Source organism: Barbatula barbatula, assembly GCF_947034865.1.
Source record: "Barbatula barbatula genome assembly, chromosome: 19".
Taxonomy (NCBI): domain Eukaryota; kingdom Metazoa; phylum Chordata; class Actinopteri; order Cypriniformes; family Nemacheilidae; genus Barbatula; species Barbatula barbatula.
In genome coordinates this window covers 17956467-17977481 of record NC_136782.1, presented here as the reverse complement: position 1 = coordinate 17977481, position 21015 = coordinate 17956467, and the positions used below count along the sequence as shown (strand labels likewise).

Genomic DNA, 21015 nt, shown 5'->3' with positions numbered 1-21015 from the left:
AGGAGCAGACATTCAAAAAGAGTCTGAAAGTTTGAAAGTCCTCGAACAGAAAATGTTTATTTTTCGCCACGATAAGAGCAACTCCAAAGCGCAAAAAGATTCCACATTCTTATTTATCGTAAAACGTTATTCACAGCATGGTTGACGTTAGCGCCATATATGTAGCATGTGTGTGTGAGAGTTAACGTACGTGTTAAAGATACAAATACTGATATGCACAAAGACTTAGAATTGAGCGATTTCTATGAAAGAATTATATACAAGATTGCAGCATCAATATGAATGGGGCATTAGCAATAACTTAGCTATCGGCCACTTCAGGCAGGCCTGTTCACAGGAACAACACAGAGGAGCACTGCAAAGCCCCTTCTCTCCACACGCGCCTGCAACGTGTTTTGTGTTGGCGTAGACAATGTCACAGATAATATATGTGTATTTCTTTGCTGTTTTTCAGTCTTTTGTTCTTAAAATTCAATAAAAAATTATTTAAGAAATGTTGTTTTTAAAGCTACTTGGGAAACAAGTGCAGAGGTGGGAACCAGTTGCGGGTCGCCCCTTAGAGGAGTGGAGGACAACGGTGCTATAAGAAGGGGTTTGTTGAGGAACCTCCTGCAGGATATTGAGCTGCTGGTGCTCCGGCCTGAAAGAGAAATTTCAAACAGCATATTTAATATGAACCAAATTGCACGGTCATGGGTTTAATCCCAAGGGAACACAGAAACCGATTAGTAAGTAACTTTGGATAAAAGTGTTTGCAAAATGCATAAATGTGAAAGTACAAATGATTTTTGGCATCTACTGATCTACTTGAAATCCACTGTAATGACTTATACGTCACAGAAATCTTGCTCATGCAAGATACAAAATCTCATACAACGCACCAGAAAGGGGTTATTAGTTAATCCAGGCGCTGTCATGTTCTGTCCAAATGGGTAGACCTTATCCTGACCAAATGCAGTAAAACCTCCTAGAAAGAGGGAGAAATACATAAATCCAAAGAAGTGACCAACCCTAACATAACTGCATACAAAATGAGCCAAAAGCAGCACATTTCGGTAAATCATTAATAAAACCGCATTTAAATGGCTCTCATCATACCGTTGGGTTGCTGTGGAAATCCGTGTGGTTGGGTGAAGGGTTGTCCAGGGAAAGGTTGCTGGAAGTTTCCACTGAAGCTGGTCGGAACGTTGTAAGCAGCGGCGTTTGCAAATCCAGTCGGCATACTCATAGACGGAGGTCCAAAGGAAGCTAGAACACACAGACAGCTGAAAGTTAACATCTCGAGCACAAATGTATGCAAAGAATGGTCTTGTAGCCGGTCGCAATTTAGATTTCCTAAAATGAGTTTAGCAAAGAATCAAGCCTTAAAGGAACAGTTCACCCAGAAAAGAAAATGACCTCTTCATTTATTCACGATCGAGTTGTTCCTGTATTCCTGTCCCTGTAACCTCGAGTTGGCCATAGTAGGATAAATTAGTTTACAAAAGTGCCCCAGATCTAATTTACATTTAGTCATTTAGCAAACAGTTTTATCCAAATATTTGGAACAACTTGAGGGTGAGTAAATGATGACAGAATTCATTTTTGGGTGAACTGTCCCTTTGTATGTAGGGTTGTTCCAATACCAATAGTATCGGAAATGCCACAGATACCACATACAATTCTGGTATCGGTGAGTACTTGAATCCATGTACCGTATGTCCGCTGTTTGGCAGTATTTCAGAGTGGACCAACCAGCCAGTAAGATGCAGAGCAAGTGAAAAGATGTCAAAATGAACTGGGAAAATTGCAAACTACCATTATTCAACATCAGTGTTTTCAGACTTCCAACTTCTCAAATAATATTTACAAAAAGATGAAAATGTGATTCAATATTTTGTTTGTATGAGAATGGAGGGGCGATTCAAAGCTTCCCAAAATTTTTATTCTGAGAGATTTAATGTGATATCTTGAGACCACTGATGTGAACATGCGAATGCGTGCCGCAATAAGACGCTTCGCCTGGGGGGGTCATCCATCTCAGATGACAGAGTACGCAAGCACACCTTTCTATGACGTAAACGTTCATGAGCACAACAAAATGCATTGTGAGAAAGTTTGTATTAGCTTGCTTGGGTACCACCAAGGCAAAGGAAGAAAGAAAGAAACAGAGAAAGGTAGAGGTGAACGTACCAAAGTGGGCCACAGGGAAAATATGGCCCTGCAGGGGTCCTATGTCTGCGCAGCATGACAAGAACACAACCAGACAAACTGAGTGAAAGCTCACTTGATTTTAGTTCTTACACTCTTCAGATTGGCCCTCTAATGTATTACATCAGATGAAATTCTGCTTCCTATCCACAATCGACTGAAAACGTTTCTCCTTCCTGTTTCTCTCACACAGGGATGTACAGACCCACCAATCTCTAGAGCTCCTTTGCTCAGCTTTTGTATTTTTGGTGTGTGCGAGATATCAGGCTGTTAGCTCCTAGCATGGTTAACGGGGGTAGCTGACCCACTTAAAGCTCTTCGCAAAGCCCTCTCGTGTGTTAAATAAATAATCAGACCCAAAAGAAGAGCTGCCTTCTCTTTCTACAACCAGGACAACGGCTGAATTGGGAAAACAGTCCCTGTAAAGATGTGCATTGGTTTGATTTTCGAGGCCCTGCCCTCACCTGCTGCTGCCACGCCCACACCAGCTGCCCTCCCATTGGTCTGGAACGGGTTAGTGGGAGGGGCCTGAGAAGCCGCGGGTGCGAAAAATGGATTTGTTGATGAACCTGTTAGATGCCAAGCAGACGATTTTGATGATGTTGATGAGATGTTTGTGATAGAATCTGAAATCTTCTAGTTTCAAAGTCATCTATTTGAAGGATGTTACCTGGAAAACCCTGAGGCATGCTGGGAATACCCTGTGGTGCTTGAGTGGGAGGGACAGCTGTGGAGGATCCAAACATAGACCTGTGTAAAAGTTTAAAAGAGTTTAGAGGCCCCGATACACGCAAAATCTCTTAAATTGACATGTATTTAAACTCTCACCCCTGTGATGTGGTGGAAGTGTTGTAGCCGCTGACGTTTGGCGCTGAGGAGCTGAAGACGGTGTCCAGTCGAGATAGTGCAGCGTAGCGATCACTGCCCAAAAGAGCGGCTTGAGGAGGGGGAGGACCAACACCTGCAGATGCCGGGGCAGAACTTGTGCCTGTTAAGAAAAAACATGGAGAGAAGGTGTTTTTTTGGATTCATCATTTTCTTGAAATCGGTGCTTTATGCATGTGGGTGTAAGAGTGTTAGAAAATGTACCTTGCTCAGGATTGGTGGTGCCGAACATGTTGTCGAGGTCGGCGAGGGCTGCGTATCGGTCCGGGGGGATGCTGGATGCCTCCCCTCCCCCTGGGTTCTTCTGAGTGGAGCTAAAGGATGCAAAATCTGCACTGCACGATTTGGGGAAGTTATCGAAGTTCGCGAAATTGGCGTTAGCTATTCCCGACGCACTACCTGTGAAAGAGATTTAAAAAGAGAGAAGTTAGGAGTTAACACAAAAATATGAAGCCAAGAATGTCCTTCAAATAAGAAAAGATATCCCAGGAGAATTCGGGAAAGGAAATCGGTTTTGCTCACAAACGAGGCACAAGCTTAGCTGAAACCGTGTAGAAAAGGAAAGTAATAGAGGGTTAGTGTGTGCACAAACACACATCCAATCAAGCTGTGACTTACTGCGCATGGCCAGTGGAGGCAGCAATGTGGCAAACTCGGCCACACTGCGACTGTATGAGAGAGAGCCGTATACTGACACGAGAGATGTGAATAAATGACAGCACATGAATGTCAAGAGAAGTAGAAAGAAAAAGGTTAAAGAAATCATACAGATATAGTTGACAATGGAAATGTTCAAAAAGATAAAGAAAGCTTTGTGAAGACATCACGAAGCAGGTTTTATTATACAGAATGCAAAGAAAATGGACAAATTGTTGGAAAAAGAAATAAACAAAGCAATAGAAGTGTAGAAATGAGACACACAAACTGATACTTATAAAACAAGTCTGAGGGGCATGGATGTTCATATGCCTGTGCGTGTGTTATATTTGGCTCGTTGTGTGTGTGATATATTTGGCTGTGTTTTATACCTGTCGTTATGGGCTGAAATGAGGCCTGTGGTGCTGATGGAAATGTCGCTGCGGCTGGAGCAGCCGAATTTTTGAATGCATCAAAATTGGCAAAGTCTGCATTGGCGTTAGCATTCTGCGCTGTTGGGGTGCACCACAAACAAAAACATGAAATGAGAACTGTGAGTGGAAATGGAATGTAACTATGGGATAAAAAGTATGAAGAAATGACTTTTGAAATAAAGTAGAATGGTGAGAGGCTGAATGACACAAACCTATGAAAGCATGTTTTAATAAAACCTCTATACACAGTATGGAAAAAGCGCAGAAAACTATACAGAATGCTCTGAATAAAAATCTTAATGGTGTATAAATACTTTATAAATAAGTGTGTGTTTAACAGTTTTTTACTTTAGACACACCATAAGCGGCTTTATACTTTGTGTCTGTCAATAATTTCAGTGCAGCTTGATGGGAAAATGGACCATTACACTAAAGCTTTTGTGGGTAACGGATGGTTTTGTACACTGCACTTCTTGTTAGCTCATTGACAAAATGTTAAATTCTCTCTTATTTGTAAATTCCTTCAGTTAATGAATAAATGTAAATGCTTTACATACACATAAAAGCTGGTAGCAGATTTTCTTGCTTGTACGTGTGTATGTGGATTCTCACCTGAATGACTGTTGAAATGTGCAAAGTTGGCAAAGTTTGCGTTGCCTGCGGACTGTGAAGGTGGGGGCGCAAAAATGTCTCCGCCCAGTTCGCTGAGCAGATCGAACTTTCTGTCCTGAAACTGACTCTGAGTCAGCTGAGTGCGTGACACAACCGGAGACTACAAGCAAATAAAATGGTAAAGTCACGAAATCCAGATACATCTAAATGTAGGTAAAAACATCACACAAACAATCGTTGGGGGTTTAAAGGTTGTTACCTGACTAGGTGTGTTTTTGCTGAGGTGTAAACTGGGTACAGATTCTCCTAGTAAAGTTTTGAGAGGTCGGACCTCTGGGGTACTACTGGTGCTGCTGTTAGATGAACCAGAGACAGATGCATGAACGGAAGCCACTGTCTTCGCCTGTTCTGGAGGAACATACCTGATAAAAAAACACATTTATGATTATATTATATGTTGTGACTGCCCTGCACTTTTAACAGAGCGAAGCTGCAAATGACGAGAAGACGTATCTCCCCATGCAAATTCTATCATAAAGATGTTAAAGCCTCTGCAAATAAACTCTGCAGTTTATGACAGATCGAAAAAAATATTTTACCATGTCTTGTGTGTTTAACCTACATATAGCATAATGTGACACGGCTAATAAAACAAACCTAGTCTGGGTTCTTACTCACCATCGCTTCTTCTCATATTTGTCCTGAAGAAACTCTTTGACTCTCTGAGGTTCTCTGAAGTCTGGGATGGCGGAGTTTCTCTCGTCGTAGAGACCGAGCCATAAATGTTTGCATACCTGCATATACATGCAACCAAAACACAAAAGCATAAAGACCATCAGCCATTTACAGGGCAAATATAAACATATAAACTTTCCCCTGAAAACATGTTAACTGTTTTCTCACACACTAAACTATTGTATCTACAATATGGGCATTGACATCCAAGTCTTTTGAACCCAAACACACTTCCTCCAGTTAAACACAATCAATAAGACACACACATACTTACAGAAAGGAAAAACACTTCAAATACACTTTAGTACAGCAACACATTCACTTTATTCTAACCAAGAGCCGTACATCTAATCTTTGATGGGTTAAATGACCCTCAAACAACAAATGTAAACACATTGTGTTGAGATAAAATAGCTGAATCAAGGCCGTCCTGACTGGATTTATTTGTGAGATAAAAACAGACCCAAATATCAACTGTTGGGAATGGCATACTAATGAACAGCCCGCCGCATACTACAGAGTACACTACATAATGCCTACAAAGGTCAATATTCAGAAAATAGTACAGTAGTTCACTCCTTGTGGTGTTATAGTATGCCATTCCGTAACTCCTTACCTATACATTAACCTTAGGCCTTGATTAAAGTCCGTTTACTCTTATTTCAAACACACCCCGTCTTAATGTGTCTGACTTTCTGAAAGTACGCTTTCCTGTAGCTCAGTGGTTAGAGCATGGCGCTAGCAACGCCAAGATCATGGGTTCGATCCCAGAGATTACACACATTCAGAAAGTGTGCGATCTGGTTGGAGAGCAACATGAAACAACTTCATTAAGCAACGTTTGGACACGCACAGAACTCCGTCTGAAATCCAGCACGGCTCCGTGGGAGACCGTGGTGTGTCTGCGTCTCATTATACACTGGTTCAAATGAGACTTTCCAGCCGCTCATCCTCGTAAATCTGGCCTCATGAGACCTGCGAAAAATCCCAGGAATGTTACGTTTGCCAGGGGTTTGAGCGTGGAGGGGCAGATAAAAGTGCTTTCTTTATTGGTTAGAGGAAGGGAACCAATTCACAGGGAACAAATTCTAAGACGATCCGTTTTCACAAAAAGTTGTACAATAAATTAAAAGAAATAAATTAAAAAAAAGAACAGAATGACTAAACCAATTTTTTTCTTCATTTGTCATGTTTTCAAAGTGACTAGAATTCCCCCATATTTCTATCATCTAATGATAATCATACGACTGCTATTCTGTCAATTATAAACACTTTGGCATTCAGATATCAGTGCAAACAGGTGACAACACATTCGCTTTGTCAATAAAACATTGTGCCACTCTTCGGCATCATCAATTACCTCATTTCCGTGCTTCTGAAGAAATTCTATTTCCTGTTGCGTAAAAGTCGTCATAGAGATGGACTTCACTCTGTGTGGAGGGTTGAGGCCTCGTCTAAAGGAGACAGAGAAATATATGAAAATATTGCCGGAATATATTATTTATTTTGTGTTTTTAGAGATGAAAAACATGTTTCCCCTTCATTTAACCTGTACTATTGCAACAAAATGTCTTAAAAGGTGAAAAAAGAAAAATCGTCCAATGCATCCATTCAATTTAGACCAAATGAAACCGAAATTAGACTGAAAACTGTCATTACAATGGGTACATGACATGAACTTGAAGCCATGTCTGATTATGTGTGTGTGAGCGTGCTTTCCATATCATCTCAGTGATCTTTGAACACTTGATCTCTAAAAGCCCAACAGCAATGTAAACACATGTGAAAACTGCCCATTACAAAGCTCATTTCCTTCCTGTATTTACCCTGTTACCATGCTCAGATTTGCTCTCTAGGGAATCACGGGTGTGTACTTCAGGATGCGCTGCATCTGATTTTCTTACGCATCCATTTCTTTCCTTCCACTGAATGTCTTCTCTTTCATTAAATTATGTCACATGCTCTCTGGCAACAGGAACAAGTGGACAAGATTTAGGAAACAATCATGATGTTCCCAACCCTATATGGATAGCCTTGACCCTCCTTTCCATACAATGAAAGTTAATGGGGATTGGATCCAGTCACCATTTCCTTACATAATATGAAAAGAGCAAACAGGATATCCTTTAAACACGAAGTCTACCTTTTGTTTCTCATGGAAAAAAAAGTAAGCTATAAGGAAAGATAAAGTTGAGTAAATACAATTGTAAATGTAAATTTTGAGCCCCTGTTCCTTACAGAAACGTATTTTACCTCTGCCAAACATACACACTCGCCGGTGTAACACTACTCTGACGTCTCCATGTGCAGAAACGGGTGACACCTGAGCCGCAACAGATGTTTAAAGCCCCGTTTACTCAAGCACACCCCCATAAAATCCCCAATATGCTCATCGTGCCACCTCTCCACTAACATGCTGTTTGCATGTGGGAATGTTAAGTGTGCTGGTAAATTCCCTCTTAACAACCTTCCTCTGAGGACATTCCCTGCAACTTTCTCCATATTATACTACCATTATGACTGCGTGTGTCCATGGAGACGTGAGCCATTCGGTGTGAAATTCTGAAGGGCATGAACAGAGAGGCCTTGGTAAGATTAGACCAGGTGATAAATTATTCACACGGCCGCTGCAGGCCATTGGCACTGGGCTGGGAGAGAGTAACACTGGCCCTTATGAGATGTTAGGCCTCGCCAGCCACAAGTTACTATTCTTTCCAAGTCGCTAATCCTCCCTGTATAACCTTCGATATTTATGCAAACTTGCACTTGTGTATGTTGCAGCTGCTTTCCTATTCAAACCCAAAACTATTTCGTTTTCATGAGAGATGCGTAAGCGAAACGTTGCTATGATTGTGAATCGATTTTGCACTGAACAAACCAAACTTTAACCAAAATAACAAAACGCCTGGCCTGCATTCTATAAAAAGGAAGGTCGGTTAACCATCACACAGGAACTGTATTTCTTCACAGCTGTTAGTCTCACTTCAACAGACAAAACTCACATTTATGGCTAAGAGGCAAAAAGATTTGAAAAAAAGAGACTCATAATGATGTCATCAAAGAGGGCGGAGCTCCCTAAGGCATCTCATTGCAATATTCCAACATATATGAGTCACATCATCATAAATGGTCGAAAGTTACAAAACAGTCAGTGATGATTTAACTAAGGCTTCCGGGAATGCATAAGGTAAAAAATCAGCTGATGGTATGAACAATAAAGCGAACACTTTCCTTAGAGAACTGTCCTTTACAAAAAAAGTGGAGATATTCACCAGTGAATTTTATTTTTCAGAGTATTTTTTATTTGACCTAAGCACCATCACCTAGAGCAGCGTTCGAAAGCCTGCTGATGTTTTGTTTAAACGTTTGAGATGAACGTTTGCTCACAGAGCTCGAGGCTAGCGTTCAAGATTTAAGTACCATGTGACGTACGTCTGAACAGGTGGATGAGGGGTCCGGGGAATCATTAAGAGGGGTAAATGGGTCGGAAACTGGGACAGAGGCCGGTCTCTCTAATACAGAGCAGCAACCACAAAGATGAATATGAGTTTAATATCACATTTGTAGTGGGGTTTTTTTGTGGGTTTGTGCGTTTTACACAGTGTGTGTGTATTACTCAATACACTATAGTTCCGTTTCTTTGGAAATCACTGCAAGCTAAAACTCAAAAACTTCCTCTAGTTGAACAGCATCAAAGCCGATGACTGGTTTGACAAACATCTAACATCTGACGTAACATGCCTGCAGGACAATTACATACTTCAACTTCAAAAATGTTTATGTGCCGTTATGTAACTTAAGATGTATAATATAGATAATAACTTATGAATTTCTGTTTATATATTTATGAATAATGTCTGTCTAACTGTCGGTCTTACTAAATAAAGTTATTATAAGGTAGAAAAATTGTATATTTGCAAAAACAATAGGAAATGTCATCTGACTTCTTGACTGATGTATCAAGAGACTAAGGAAAAATTAGAGGGAGAAAGAACATGCGTGTGGGTAGGAGAGAGACTGTAAAAGTGAATCAGGCAGATAGAGACGCCCTATTTTGGAATGTTTACACTGTAAGTGACCCTGCCGTAAAACTCACAGGGAAGTGTTTGTAGATGGCTTGACTCCAGCGTCAAGCCGTCCTCAGGTATCAGTCCTCTCTCTCGGGTTCTGTCCCCGACTCCGAGATTCAAATTCAAAACCATTTTATTTGTAAAGCTGCAGAAACAGGCCACTTTTTGACAACTGCTCTGTCAGTCGAGAGGACAATGTGCACTTCCTGTCCTACTGTTTTCACTTCCTGTCGCAAGTGCAGACCACATGCCACTGAATCAGCAAATACCTAACATATGCTTCCTATTAAAACGTACATGAAACAGTCACACCTAGTAGCTTGGACAAAATCTTGAGCAGAACGATCCTGAGACCTTGTAAGGGTGTGGTTGGAGCGCTTTATCAGGTATTCGATTTTATCAAGTAAAATCACAGGTTATCATTCACACACTTATTCACAAAACCAGAGCAAAGTGCAGCATGCATCATGCACCAAACTTCAAAACAAACTCGAACCACAAACCACTGGAGCAAATGTTAGTATGGCAATAGTCACAAATTAAACTGTTCAGATATGAGACCACCAACAGCAAAAGCACACATTTACATTACCGAACACATTTGCAAGCTTCCTGTTTGCTGACGTATTAGGCAAACAAAGCGAAGGATCCAATCTATAGATTTAGATAACTACTTGTGAATAAACCTACAGCCAGCTCTCTAAGAAGGGCTGCTCGATTATGACAAGACTCATGACAAGACTCAATCATTTAACATGATTACTCAATGACTTTTAAAACAACATAGAAAAACTGTGAATTCAACTGAAAAATAAATGCCTAGAAACATCACAGCTGAACCACTTTAAAGGAAAGGGGTGCACTGTGGATTTATGCCACAAGAAAAGAGAGGATACTTGAAAAACGGAATGCGGCACAATAATCGTTTCACCTCGATAATTTAGTTTTTGTAATGGCTGAAGGCCAAAAATTGACGATTACGATTAACGGCACAGCCCTACGTCTAAGCACACGCAGTGTTTGACTTCTTGGTTGGAAAAAAGTATAACAAGCTTTTAAACTTATATCCGGATTCTAATGCGTTCAAACAGAATTCAGTATAAAGATAAATGCTCTGCATACGCAACATGGCAGTCTCGATCAGCAGTTCGTTTCTTCAGGATTGAAACTGCGAATCATTGGCATACTTCTGAATCCGGGCAAGGCTAGAGGATCATCTCCCTATGCAAATGCCCTAATTAAAAGAAAAGGAAAAAAGATTCTGCCTGGAAGCTAATGGCATATACAATAATGGCTTATTTTAGCACACATGTACGGAAAACCACCAATTCACAAGTGAAAGTGGATGAACTGAGGTTAACGATTAAAGAAAAGAGAACAGGTGTTAATAAATGCATTTGCTGACGTCTTTTCATTAAAAGACCCATACATGTATGAAAAGTATTTTTAAACACAGTTTTGCCATACATCATTTCAAGACTGGCCAAAACGTTTCCGTGTGTAAGTGATGTTGATGATTTGTTAGGAGACTCGACTGTTGTGGCTGTCTGAAATCTGGTGAGGACCAGGGGCAGGGAGCAGACGTCTCTAGTGATGAAATCATTCCAGAAGCACATATAAAAAAAAAGAATCCAATTATCTCCTCTAATGGAGTTTACCCGTCTTACACAGACACGCACACACACAGGAGTAAAGTGACAATTACGGAGCACAAAAGGATGTGAACAAACACGCAGATGCAAGTAATAGTTGATTTAATTGTATTAATACCCATGTGAAAGGTCCGGCATAAGAGTATAGAACACAGAACAGCAGACACAAACACATGCACAACTCTCGATGGATCTCAAGGATGAGCCCCGAGCTTGTTCAAATACACCTGACACCAGTTTCAAGAGATCTGATCTTTAACCAGAACTCCAGAAAAGTTTGTGCCTAGGGCAATAAACAACATTGTCATGTTTGCTTGATCATTCGGACACCTTTTATGATCCTCTCCCATGTGTTTTGAAGACACTATATCAAGATAGCTTCTTTATAAGATGCAGGCCGACCCGAACCTAAAACTAGTTCACATTATTAGAAAGCTCGTTCATCACAAGTCGTCCACTTTCTTTTAAATCGAAAATGGTTTATGAAAACCCATGAGACATACAGTACCTGATCACGCTTGACTAGTGACAAGTTCAAACAACTCGATATAGTTTGAGCTCATGTGGACAAATTATCATCTGAAATTAAAGATCGGAGGAGCATGAACCCATGCATATGATGCGTATGAATGAGAGAACATAACATCGGAAAAGTCCAAATTAAACCAAAGGTCATTCAGTTCAAAGGAAAAATGGTCAGTTCATCATATTCCAAAGCAAGGATAACATTAGTCTCTTCTTACATAACAAGAATCAACATGATATTTAACCCACTGCATTTGCATACAAACTATTATCCAGATAAAAAAAAGTGTAGAATCTACTCATGCATTCTTTAAACCAACATCTTAATTAAAATGGCATTATTTTGGGATGCATTTTCAACTCTAATCCAAAATCCCCTACACTACAGATGCCCGTTACACAACAGAAAACCAAATCAGACATCCATCATAAAGTATAAAATCCATATAGTATCTCATTGATGACTCAGCCTTTAACAATAACAATTTAAATGTAAATTCCATTATTGTCTATCATTCCTGGGACGATTTTACATTGTATACTGTAATCTAAATGTTTAACTTGTAGTACATTAAGGGACGGATAAATTATTACTATCAGAATATTGCAGCATGAGTGCACACCCAGATCAGCATTGTGTAGTCTACTATACCCCCCCCCCCGCCCTGCCACATGTCACCACGTCTATCCAGCTCTTCCACATGCTGTGGAAATTTATCTGATCCAGAAAGGACTCCCATTACTACTAGATAAGGCCAGCAGCTGGCAATGCAGACTATGAATATAAAAAGACGGGCGATGTGCAAACAGGTAGCCGTTTAAGTTTGCCGAACCGACAGCAAGACACATTTGCAGTTCGTGTGTATTACCCCAAACACATCCTAAATACAGTTCATGTCCCCCAAAAACACATTTAAACAACCATCAAGCCTGGTATAGTGGCAGACACCACCCCAACCCCGGAGAGGACATCAAATCGCCACTGCGCCCACCCAAAAACAGACAAAATCGTATGTGTTTATGAATCTTTTCATCTACATCTAACTGAAATGTCCAAATATTAAGCAACATCTGAAAGGTTGTGTCTAAAATCCCACCGAGCTGCCCACCCAGGCAGCCTTTTGGGGTCTCGTCGGAATCGAACATTGGAATCGAACGTTTCAATCGAACATTTTATAACATCATAAAAGCGTCAAACGTTAAATTCGAACGCGATCATGACGCCCATAAGTTACATGTTGCCTGAGTAACGTTAGGCAGCTCACTACATTTTGAGACACAACCAGTGTGCGAAATAAAGAGGATAGAAAGACAGGGGTGGCTCACAGGATGCCTGAGCAGGACGTGCACACGAACGAGCCCACGGTCATGTTGGCGTAGGTCGGGCCGCGCTGATCGCAGTCGAAACACTTTCTGTTGGGCGTCAAACTCGTCATTTCCCGGAGCATCTTCAGGTGCTTTTCCTCCTGTTTTCGCTTCGCACTCGCCGCCATGGCCGGAGCCGTTAATACAACGTTGATCAATAAAATGTATTGAGTAATAATACAAATCCAATTAACGTGAGGGTCCACAAAAATGAATCGACAGAAGGGTGCCGTTTAAAAGGTGGCGTTGGTGAACGGAAAGACCGGGAAGGCAGGACGGCCCGGAGTTCTTTAGACGGGCATCACGTTTAACACGAACAACGGGCGTAAGCGCCGTATTGAAGAGAGGAGGGTCCTGGCGGCGCTCAGGCACTTTAACGACCAGCCGTCCCACTCTGCGTTCACACCCAGCAGTGAATAGCCTAGCCGTCCCACTCTATTCATTGGCTGCATGCAGTAGAATACAACTGTCGGTAGGGGGAGTGGCGAATAGTAAGTATTCAAGGAACGAGATCAAGTAGGGCTTAGTGCTAATCTCGTATAACGTAATGTTGTGTCTAATATCTTATGGAAATATAAATAAAAAAAGCTAACTGTAGTTTTTTATATTCGTGCTTAGAGGTGAGAGGAAATACGCATACTTTGTATATCAGCGTCGACACTTAAATGTCTTTAAATAACCTTTTTTTATTCTTGCAGTTGAAAGAATAACAATAGAATTGAAATAACATTGGGCAAACGGACATCATCACATGAAGTTAGATAAGATACACAAATTTACAAGATATATCAAAGATAAAAAATACAAAAGAAAAAAATGGACCTCTTAAAGACAGCTTACAATAGACTCAATAATGTTAAACGTTTTTGAAGCCTTTGAGTTCAACGGATATGACATATTCTTAAAGGAAGTAAAAAGGGACGTTATATCAGATGAAAACTAAAGTTCTAAAGTAAGGTTTGCAATGGATGGCTCTGGCTTTATGTAGGTGAAATTTACCCAGAAGACAAAGCAATAAAACAATATGTTCCAGATGAATGTCCTTGGAATTAAAATCTGACTCAAAAATAATAGATTCTGTTATTTCTAACAATTTGTTACAGCAAGAAAAAAATAACATGGTAACTTCTGACCAAAAAGATTTGGAGAATGGGCAATGATAAAACAGATGTAGAATAGGTTCTTCATCAGAAATACAAAATTAACACATTGAGGATATATTCTGAGAAAATATGCTCAAAAATAAATTACAAGGGTAGTCTTTAAATAACCTGATAGCTTTTTAGAGCGAAAAAATCAATGTGGCCCACTCCGAATCACGTGTTTTCTCGCGGTCTCGTTTCCGCTTTCATTAGAGCGCTGTTAATCTAGAGCGCCCTCTGGAGGAATTCGCCCGACACGTTCGCGCACCAACCCGTGTATCTGGTTCAATGCATGCGTGACCCAATTTAGCGGATTTTGTTGGTTAAGTACAGGAATAGATTTACCTTCTCTTAAGTACCTTTGTTTTCAATCCGGCTATGAATGTATATAATGAGAATTAGTAAATGTGTCGAAACGTTTTGTAGACTCGATGCCATATGCAATATAATTTTTATTTTAAATACATTTCAAATAATCTAAACCACCTTTTTAAAAGGTAATTTTATATTTGTTAATTTTGTATAATAGAAACTCCCAAATGTTTTGAAATGTAAAAAATATATTTTCAATTGGTTCTTACTGAGGGGCTGGTTGTAATGGAGTCCCCAAAGTTAGAGGACTCTTTAATTGCAAAACTGCCATAAAATACTTTTTGAAAATAAATATTATTAATTAAGGTTAAGCTATGATCCTGTTTATACATAAAAAACAGACAGGAATGGTAGTGCAGGGCCAGCAATTCTATATGAGCAACAGAATGGAAATGTTATGTATTGAGAGTATTATACAGGTGGTTTAAAATATTAAAGGGAAGGGCATGTTCTGACTGACAGTGTGAGTTTTTACATATTAGTATTTCTAATTAGCACTTAAGGAATTGCCTCTGTTTGTGACTGAATGACCAAACTGGCAGACCAAATAAGCGAGACTTGTCTTGCATTGCAAACTCAAGAAAACGCTTTTTTTCTGAAATAACACTTTTTTTTATTACAAGCCAAAGCTTATTATTTATGTACACAAACAATTTACAGTCAGAATTTTTTTTGAAAAATCTGCACATGCTTAACAGATGGATGGCTCCAAGATATGACTTTTTTCTTTAACACCAAGTGTCAGCAGTTACTGGAAGACGGTCGATCATAGACATAATATCTGGAACCAGACCTCCAGTGATCTCAGTGACTTTCGGGGAAGAAAATCACTTGTGACACCACTGCCAAATGCTGATTTTGGGCTGTGTCCTTAAAGTCTTGCTTAAATTTGCTTTTGATGCAACTGTGATCATGGAGTACCCAGTGTGGTTTAAACACGAGGACAACCCTTTTTGAGGGAGGATATAATGTCATTTATCCACTGGTGAGAGCATGTGCTCTGGGGTTCTGAAGCTGCTCACTAGGTGTAGAAAAGTCCCACGGTCTGCAGTTCTCTGTGTAGCCGTATAGTTTCCTCAGAGCAACACGTGCTGCTTCCTCTTCTGCTGCCAAGACAGTCTCACCTGGACCCTGAGCCAACAGCTTACGATCACTGATGCAAAATAAGAGACAAAAAAGCTTGACATTTCAAATGAATCCTAAAGGTCAAGTCAGAACATTACTGACTATTTGAAACAGCAGTACATCTAATATTGTGTGAGGGTTAGACTTGGCAGAATACATTTGACTTGCCCATAAAGTGAAACATTAGCTTGACAAAGCAATTTGATTAGTTCAAGATCAGACTTACACGAATAGGCCAAACATAGCAGGATTTCTTTAAGCATTTTGCATACTTTCAAGTTACTATTTTTGCATTTGTTAAATTCATGCATATTTATTGTCTAACAAAACTTCCTGTTCTAGCGTTCGCTTAATACCTGTAAAGCCCAACAAAATAGAGTGGGAGGACGGTACTGTCGCCAGCAGATCGGATGAGACGGGGCTCAGGTAGAGCAATATCTTTACAACTCAATTCTTTAACCAGCAGGGCCATGGGATCAACTACCTTCCACATATCAAACAGATCTTTCCCTATGATCTGAGTGACCAGAAAATCCTGCAAAATACACCCACAAAACAGCTAGATTATTATCTTTTGTGCATTTACAATCCTCTTTTTTGCTTCAGAACTTACAAAGGACAATAATGGGCAAATATAAAGTTCACTTGTTTTACCCTGATGAAAAGTCCTGCTCGGACAGACCCACTGCTCTGCTCCAAAGCACCGATCACAGCGAAGAACGTCCCCTTCAGGATTTCATCTGGAACGGGGAACTCTGCGCTCATCGTCAGTTCATCCACCGCAAGGTTCCTTGCGACATGACACGTGACATCTGACCCCGTCAGGTGGCCCGCAATAGCTGTCACCCCCTCCTCAGGCAGACTGGGAAAATTGCCCCTGCACCAATTACTGAGGAATACCTGTATAGTAAAATCATATAAATATGCACCACCTTGCTTATGCTTCACAAACACAACAACATGTAACACAACATTTTAAGTCTCACCTGTGTGAATTGTAGACCATGTGCCTGCAGCTCTCTGTTGTCCTTCAGGTTGAGAGCGATGTTCTCTGCATTCAGACCCAGTAAGTGTCTCCTCTCCTCTTCAGAACGCAGATAGCAAGGGTTAACAAACGCTGTTTTCAGCAGATCCATAGAGAAACTTTCCTGCAGCCGAGCACCGAAGGCTTCTACCTCAGCATGATAATCGAAGTTTGGCTGCTGAGAGCTGATGGGAAGAAAATGTTATGTATAAAACTCTGCATTTTAAAATTTAGACTTTAGTCTACGTGTATATGTGGGCTGTTGCTTCGGATGGAGATACACACTAATGTTGAATCAAAAACATTTCGACAGTTTTACAATCACTGCTACTTAAAATGACATTCCCATGGTAGATCACTTCACATTAATGTAAAAACACATTACTGGAAAACAAATCATGCATTCCCCTTACTGCAGTTAGCTTTGCTATGGAAAATACTCAACAATCATTGAACAATCATTTTAGTTTTAATAAAAACGACAATGGTCTCTTTGGGTATCTACTGGTAATGTGTTGGGTTCTATTGGTGGGATGTGATCTGGCAGATGGGGAACACCATTAAATATGACCAAAATAAGGACCAAAACAGGATACACAAAAAGTAATAATGATTTCGCTAACAAACAGCTGATTATTCATAATAATACGTGTAATTCAAACTCTGCATTGAACAATTTGTTCATCTGAATTGCGGCCTCTGGCACAGTGAGTGAATATCACGAGTGGCCTTGACAAGGTGTACTGACCGTGGCTTTGGGGGCGGCGGTCCCTCTATCTTTCTCTTCCTGTCCATAATAAGTGTATACGCCTTCATCCATCTCTTCTTCCCTCTGATCTGTGTGAGTAGTACTGTTCTGCACACATTATGATAATGCAGAGCTAAAACACCGCGACTCATGAGCACCCTGCACGCCGCCATGACAGCAGTGATCTGAAGAGAATATCCGCGTTGACAGACGTCTGGAAGGAAAATGCGCACAGCGCCATCACGTGGTCGGAGGCCAATAATGACCGATCAAAAGCTTTTTTTCTGGCCTCCATGGGTAAGAATTGAACTTTTTAAACGTTTTTTTTCCTGCTTAATATGTTTTTATTATGTTTGTAATGAATAAGTTAATTCTATGGGACGGAGATGATGGTACCCTACTGATAACTAAGGCTAGTCCCAGACTAAAATGAATGTTTGAGCTGAAAATAAGATACAACTAAGGGATGGGCCTGGCTTAAGCCAAGCCTTATCTGTGAAACCGGGCCTAGAAGAGTAAAAACAGGCAGGACAGTGTAAACTTCACTACTGGTGTCATTTATTGAAATAGAAGTGTTTTATGGCTCTTTGGAAAGAGACGGGTACTGTTTAAATCAGTATTATTTCACTTATATGCTTAACAAATTCAGGACAGGTTGTAGCAGAATATCATTACCAGCATATTATAAACCAATTATCGTTTATATAAATAATGACAAAACTGGCACATAGGTGTCAGTCAGACGTAACACGTAGACTGTACAGAATGTACCTAAAATCAAAACAGTCTATAAATATTATTCTTTAATATTATATGCATTTACTTTGTTTATGATATATCAGTGCGTCCCATTCCCTTGGTCCCCGCAGAAGATATATATCATACTTATTTGCACAGTAAATGGAACACATCAATGAGAACAGCATGAAGCTTAAAGCCGTGCGAAGGAAAATATGTACACCCGGTTCATGCTTGGCTTTGCACAAACAGAAAGGCCCTTAAATTGTACAAAACCAGAAAAAAGAAGAACATCTTGATTGTACAAATACAAAAATTAATTTACAAATACATGTTTACAATAAAATAAAATGATAAATCCAAACAAGAACTCTTACTGTGAAGAAAAATGAAATATTCTTGGCATACATAAACATAGCTAATGTTTGACACAAATAAAGGAGAGGGCGGAGTCCTGGTTCTGCCCCTCCCACACAGCAGTCTGTATTGTTTCAGCGGCGAAACCAAACCCAGCTGTTGATAAGCCAGAAAGCGACAGTGACAGAATACATGATCATTTCACGTTTGGTTCTCTCTTTGTTCTCCTCTTCCAAAAGCTGTAAGCGGCGGTTCAGCTTGACAATCTGTGAGAAAATAAAAGAAGTTATCAATAAAAACACTGACAATAACCGTATCCTAAATTCCACCTTGTATTATAAATACCTGTCTGCGCAGAGAAGTGGCGTCCACAAGGGCCATGTCGTCAATCCCTCCTTCTTGTGTAGATTCTAGTGTGGCCAAGGCTAGCCTGTTAGAAAAATCATCAAAGTATAAGCTTTTAGTTTATATTGGGCAACAGAAAAACTTACAGAAGAGATAAATTGATGGTGGGGAAGAGATGAGAGGAAGAGAGGAGTTACCTGTCATGCTGGGGAATAGAAAGGTTTGAACCCCCTCTAAGAGATGGCTTGCTGAGAAGCCGAGATGGGGAAAGCAAGGGAGGAAAAGAAAAAGGAGACATACACAAACAGACAACTTTAACAACATGTAATGTGCTTCAACGCTGCAGGTCTTTGTCTCACAGATTTCATGGTAAACACACTTTCAAATGTCCTTTAAAATCAATTCCCTGCTCATTTTCATTGAATAATCTTATGCATTAAGCTAAATTAATTAAGTTTAGTGCATTTTTTATCCTTCTTTGAGCCAAGCAGGTCGTAGGGGGGCAGGAAGTGAGCTCATGAATATTACCAAATAGTTGTGCAAGTATTCATGGGAATCATCTTTAATTAAATGTTCCAGGTCGAATACAAGAAATGTTGCATCGAGTTTAATACCAGATAAGACACGAAACAAAGCTTTTTAAACCCTCACACTGCATGTGAAAACGTTTTTTCCTTTAACTAAGGAATTGGTTAAAATTGTGGTGGTATAAATAAATTCTATTTATAGGGCTTGATGTTCAACTGGGAAAATGTCTTAAAAAGCAAAACAGCAATGCCACAAATCACTAATGTAGACATGTAACCAAACTGTAAATCATAAGATTTACATTTTTACAAGAAATGATTCAAACAAAAAAGAAACTATCCATGCTCAACATAAAACACCTAATTATGAGCCTGAAAAATAAATCAAACCTGTGTCCACTGCGTGTCCACATCCAACAGCAAACCCCCTTCAAACCAAGGATGTATAGTTGTTTTATGTGTGGTTGAATACTGTATAGACTTCATTAAAGCCCAATTAGAATTTTCCTGTGTCATATGCTTAGCGTATGTTACCCAATGAATTTGTAATCAGAATGACACATAAATGGCCAGTTGTAGAGGACTTTTGTTCCTAGACTCATCTTACACATATGATAAGTTATAGACGTGCTCAAATTTGTTGGTACCCTTACAGTTTATTGAAATAATGCTTAATTCCTCCTGAAGAGTCCTGATGTATACTTGCATGCCTTTGGTATGTCATAGAATAAAGCAAAGAAGCTGTGAAAAGAAATGAATTATTGCTTATTCTACAAAGATATTCTAAAATGGCCTGGACACATTTGTTGGTACCCCTTAGAAAAGCTAATACATCATTGGATTATAGTGATTTCAAACTAATTTGTTTCTTTACATGTATCCAATCTTGTAATCAGTCATTCAGCCTATTTAAATGGAGAAAGGTAGTCACTGTGCTCTTTGGTATCATTGTGTGCCCAACACTGAACATGGACCAGAGAAAGCAAAGGATTGAGTTGAGAAAGAAAATAATAGACAAGCATGGTACAGATAAAGGCTACAAGACAATCTCTAACCAGTGACAACAGTTGCAAATATAATTAACAAGTTTAAGGTCCATGGAATTGTAGCCAACCTCCCTGGGTGCGGCCGCAAGAGGAAAATCGACCCCAGATTGAACAGAAGGATAGTGCGAATGGTAGAAAAAGAATCAAGGATAACAGCCAAACAGGCACAAGCTGAACTCCAAGGTGAAGGTGCGTCAGTTTTTGATAGCACCATCTGTCGCTTTTTGAGCAAACCATGGAAGAAGACCCAGGAGGACTCATAAAAAAGCTGGCCAGGAATTTGCTCAAATTCATATCGACATGCCACAATCCTTCTGGGAGAATGTCCTTTGGACAGATCAATCAAAACAGGAGCTTTTTGGCAAGTCACATAAGCTCTATGTTCACAGACGAAAAAATCAAGCTTTCAATGAATGAAATGCCTACAGTAAGACAGAGAGGAGGCTCGGTTATGTTTTGGGGCTGCTTTGCTGCATCTGGCACGGGG

At 40.0% G+C, this 21015-nt stretch overlaps 3 protein-coding genes across 3 annotated transcripts in view; all 3 read right to left on the bottom strand.

Moving 5' to 3' along the window:
- Window positions 1-32: 32 nt before the first annotated feature.
- agfg1a (ArfGAP with FG repeats 1a) lies at window positions 33-13888 on the bottom strand. The gene is made up of 13 exons (XM_079482012.1): window positions 13066-13888; window positions 6853-6946; window positions 5436-5551; window positions 5017-5179; window positions 4758-4917; window positions 4104-4223; window positions 3280-3474; window positions 3019-3178; window positions 2861-2940; window positions 2655-2759; window positions 1099-1248; window positions 882-967; window positions 33-640 (listed from the first exon to the last, which is right to left on the bottom strand). The coding sequence occupies exons 1-13, from the start codon at window positions 13230-13232 to the stop codon at window positions 581-583; spliced, it is 1656 nt and encodes a 551-aa protein (XP_079338138.1). The 5' UTR covers window positions 13233-13888; the 3' UTR covers window positions 33-580.
- mrpl44 (mitochondrial ribosomal protein L44) lies at window positions 13778-17801 on the bottom strand. Its single transcript, XM_079482017.1, has 5 exons — window positions 17516-17801; window positions 16730-16952; window positions 16398-16643; window positions 16100-16278; window positions 13778-15771 (listed from the first exon to the last, which is right to left on the bottom strand). The coding sequence occupies exons 1-5, from the start codon at window positions 17686-17688 to the stop codon at window positions 15594-15596; spliced, it is 999 nt and encodes a 332-aa protein (XP_079338143.1). The 5' UTR covers window positions 17689-17801; the 3' UTR covers window positions 13778-15593.
- A 250-nt stretch (window positions 17802-18051) lies between these two features.
- mffa (mitochondrial fission factor a) overlaps window positions 18052-21015 on the bottom strand; it is a 7063-nt gene continuing 4099 nt past the window's right edge. The window contains exons 5-6 of the mRNA XM_079481767.1: window positions 18956-19040; window positions 18052-18876 (exon numbers count right to left, since the gene is read on the bottom strand). Of these exons, the coding sequence (XP_079337893.1) occupies window positions 18745-18876; window positions 18956-19040 (217 nt within the window). The 3' untranslated portion in view covers window positions 18052-18744. The remainder of the gene's footprint in view (window positions 18877-18955; window positions 19041-21015) is intronic.